The 4519-nt window shown below is 40.4% G+C and overlaps 1 protein-coding gene across 1 annotated transcript; it reads right to left on the reverse strand.

Annotated features, from left to right (window-relative positions):
- Positions 1–4065: 4065 nt before the first annotated feature.
- LOC109222592 (chromosome partition protein Smc-like) lies at positions 4066–4454 on the reverse strand (the record flags this gene model as incomplete). The annotated part of the gene is made up of 1 exon (XM_019386933.1): positions 4066–4454. A coding segment is annotated over one exon (389 nt), but the record flags the coding sequence as incomplete, so codon positions are not given.
- Positions 4455–4519: the final 65 nt, after the last annotated feature.

Raw genomic sequence — 4519 nt, forward strand, 5'->3', positions numbered from 1 at the left:
AGAGAGAGAGAGAGAGAGAGAGAGAGAGATGATCGTTCAAGGTTTTGGAGATAAGAGGGTTTTAATGAGAGAAGAGGCAATTATGAGGGAGAGAGATACCTGTTCTAAAACGACGGTAGTTTTGTGGGGAGGTGCAACGTTTCATAGGGAAGTGAAAGGATTTGAATGAAAAAACGTGACATGCAGGGTCTGAAAAGGTTGATGACACGACAATCATTTTTTTTGTTCCTTTTGAGACATGCATGAGAAAAACACAAGACTACTAACCTGTGGTAGAAGAACAAGGTTCTTGACCGATCTTTTAAAAATGCTCAACCCTCTTTCACCGCTTATGCATTTCCTCAGCAACTTCTATAATCATTATGCGTGTCTACCTGTAATGGTATAGAAGTGAGTTAGACTTGGTCGGACAACACTTTAGCTAATTTTACCTGTATGTGATTTTCATAGCCATATAGTAGGAATCAGGTTCTCAATTAGGCTTTATTAGCCCCAGTGCCAGCCTGTTTCTCTCAAAGTGTTCTTTGCTTAGTGCTTTGGTGAAGATATATGCAATTTGGTCTTCTGTGCTGCAAAACTTTATACAAATAAGTCCCTTCTCCACATTGTCTCTGAGAAAATGATGTTTCACATCAATGTGCTTGGTTCTTTTATGTTGTATTGGATTCTTGGCCACGTTGAGTACACTTGTGTTATCACAACAAAAGAGGCAAGTCAGTATACACTCCAAAATCTTCCAATTGCTATTTGATCCATAAAAGCTGAGCACAACAGGAGGCTGCAGCAACGTATTCTGCTTCAGTTGTTGAAAGAGCTACTGAATTTTGCTTCCTTGTGCCCCATGAAATAAGACATGATCCTAGGAAGTGAGCCATTCCAGATGTGTTTTTCCTGTCCACAAGATAACCTGCATAGTCATCAGCATACCCAATAAGATTAAAATTGTCACCAGAAGGGTAGTACAAATACAGGTCCTGCGTTCCCTTAAGATACCTCAGAATTCTTTTGGCAGCCTTCAGATGAGATTCCTTGGGATTTGACTGAAATCTTGCGCACAGTCCCACACTGAAGACAACATTTGGCCTACTGGCAGTGAGATAGAGAAGAGATCCAATAATGCCTCTATACATTGTTTGATTTACAGGAGAGCCAGATTCATCCATGTCCAGTCGAGTGGCAGTGGCAATGTGAGTGTCAATCACTTTTGATGCTTCCATATCAAATCTCTTTAGAAGCTCCTAGATATATTTTTGCTGACTGATGAATCTACCCTTAGTGGAATGCTTCACTTGAAGACCCAAGAAGAAATTCAACTCACCCATCATGCTCATCTCAAACTCACTTCCCATGAGTTTGGCAAATTCCTCACATAGTGAATCAACTGTTGCCCCAAAAATGATATCATCGGCATATACCTGAACAATGGCAGGTTCCTCCCCCGTTTCTTCAGGAACAAAGTATTGTCAATTTTTCCTCTTGTAAAACCGTTTTCTAAGAGAAACTTTGACAACCTTTCATACAAAGCTCGAGGAGCCTGCTTCAACCCATACAACGCCTTGTCAAATTTGAACACATATTCAGGGTGTTCATGACATTCAAAACCTGGAGGTTGCTTTACGTACACTTCTTCCTTGAGGAAGCCATTCGGAAATGCACTTTTGACATCCATTTGGAACAGAGTGAATTCAATATGTGATGCAAAGGCAATGAGGATTCTGATATCTTCCATACGAGCAACTGGAGCAAAAGTCTCATCATAATCAATTCCTTCCTCCTGATTGTGACCTTGGACAACTAACCTTGCCTTGTTCCTAGTAGTGTTCCCATGTTCATCAAGCTTGTTCCTGAATACTCACCTGGTTCCTATGATGGCACGATATGAGGGTCTAGGTACCAAGTGCCACACTTCGTTTCTTTCGAATTGATGTAGCTCATCTTGCATAGCTGTGATCCAGCCTACATCTGTTAAGGCTTCCTTAATGTTTTTGGGCTCTATTTGGGAAAGAAAGGCTGAGAAGGCAAGTGAATTTCTGACTTTTGATCTGGTTTGGACTCCTAAATCCAGAGGGGTAACTATGCTGTCAAGAGGATGAGAGCTTTTGTGTTTCCAGTTGGGCACTTGAGCTTCATTTATAGAGGAACTGGGTAATCCTGATTAGTTTCCTTGTATTCTTCTTTCAACTGTCTGTGGAGTACTTTGAACTGCATCAACCACTCTTTCTTCAGCTTCAGTGGTTGTAATTTTAGTACCCGGTTCCTCCCCGGCTGATGAGGAAGAGGTTGTATTGTCTTCACTTGTCTCCTTCACTTGACTCATGATATCTGCCTTTCCATTTTCCATATCAATAACTTCTCCTGGAACAATCAGAGGCTCTCCATCTTGATCATCCTTGTTGCTTTTCTCACAAGAAGGGTAGGACTCGTCAAATATTACGTGGATACTCTCCTCAACACACTGAGTCCGCTTATTGTATACCTTGTAGGCTTTACTTTGAGAGGAATATCCCAGAAAGATTCCTTCATCATTTTTGGCATCAAATTTTCCAAGCTGATCGTTTCTATTGTTGAGAAGATAACATTAGCACCCAAATATTCTTAAGTGAGTCTGCTTGGGCTTCGTTCCATTCAGCAACTCATAGGGAGTTTTGTTCAAAAGAGACCTGATCATGCACCTGTTCACCAAGTAACAGGCAGTGGTGACAGCTTCAGCCCAGAAGTTCTTAGCAATCCCACTATCGGTCAGCATTGTTCTAGCCATTTCTTCAAGAGTTCTATTCTTCCTTTCTACAACTCCATTTTGTAATGGAGTTCTTGGGGCTGAGAAGTTATGGGTAATGCCATTTTCATTGCAGAATTCATCAAACTTAGCATTGTCAAATTCTGTTCCATGATCTCATCTAATGCATGCAACTTTTGGCTCCATCTTCACTTGAATTTTCTTCACAAAGGCTACAAAAAATCTTCAAAAGTTTCATCTTTTGTTTTAAGGAACAGGGCCCAAGTGAATCTGGAATAGTCATCCACTATCACAAAGATGTATGTTTTTCCTCCCCTGCTTTGCACTCTCATAGGACCACATAGATCCATATGAAGGAGATCAAGTGGTTTTGAGGTACTGACATCCTTCTTTGGCTTGAATGAGGATTTCACATGCTTCCCTCTAGCGCAGGCATCACAAACCTTGTGCTCTTGGAACTTTGACTTGGGCAGACCACCAACCAGGTCCTTCTGAACCAGTTTATTCAATAGAGAGAAACTTGCATGTCCCAGTCTTCTATGCCACAACTCAGTATCATCATCAACTGCTTTCAAGCAACTCAGATCACCACTTTGTAGGGACTCAAAATCAGCAACATAGATATTCTTGTATCTTTTGGCCACAAGTACCACTTCACCAGTTACTAGATTTGTAACTGTCCATATCTTTGACAAGAACTCCATTTTGTTTCCTTTATCACATATTTGAGAAACACTCAAGAGACAGTACTTGAGACCATTTACATAGTACACGTTCTCAATAGAGTGAGTGAGTGATTTCCCAATATTTCCAACTCCAAGAATGTACCCCTTTTCCCATTGCCAAAGGATACACTCTCTCCTTGCAGGGCTTTTAGTGAAAGAAAGTCCATAGTATTCCCAGTCATGTGCTTTGAGTATCCACTGTCCATGAACCATTGTTGATCGCTTCCTTTCACAATTCCCTGCACAAGGAAATCAAGGGTTAGATTTAGGAACCCAATCAAGTTTGGGTCCCTTGTAATAGACAAGAGGATGAATAAGTGCTCTTCTAGTCCATGCAGGTAACATGTGCTTTTTATGGGTGGCACCTGGTCCTCTTTCAGCAGTTACTCTTTCAGCAAAAACTTTGTTTTTCTGAAGAGACTGAACCCTGGCTTGGCAATTTTCTTTGAAATGCCCATTGTTCCCACAGTGGGTACACAGCCAATTATCATGTACAGTAAAATATTTGCTATGAGGTTTATAAGGAGTTCTCTCCCTTTGAAACCCTATTCCTTGTCTGTTTCCACCATTGTTGACGTACATGGCAGTAATAGCACCCGAGGACTAGGTCCACTTAAGTGACTTCTCAAGATCATTTTTTACTCTTTCCAATGCTGCTTGAAGCTGTCTACATTCTACTTTGAGTTCCTCTATTGTTTTCCTCAAGTCTATAATCACAACTAAGAGGTTATCTCTTTCTTGTTCCAATGCATCAACTTTCTCCACTAAGTCATTCTTTTCTTTACTGAAATTTTCAATGGTTTCTTTTAAGTCAACAACTACAACCATCAGATCGTCTCTTTCATGTTCTACACTAGAAATTTTCTTAGTTAGAACATCTTTTTCATTTTCCAGATTATCTATAGTTTCCTTTAAGTCAACCACACAGACTACCAGGTCATCTCTAGTTTGTTCAGCATCTCCTAACTCTATGGTTAAAGCATCCTTATCATCTACAAGACTATGATAGGCATCAATTAACACATTTGCTAATGACATGAGTTTCTTAGGAGAATAG

The sequence above is a fragment of the Nicotiana attenuata genome, unplaced genomic scaffold, assembly GCF_001879085.1.
Source record: "Nicotiana attenuata strain UT unplaced genomic scaffold, NIATTr2, whole genome shotgun sequence".
Lineage (NCBI taxonomy): Eukaryota > Viridiplantae > Streptophyta > Magnoliopsida > Solanales > Solanaceae > Nicotiana > Nicotiana attenuata.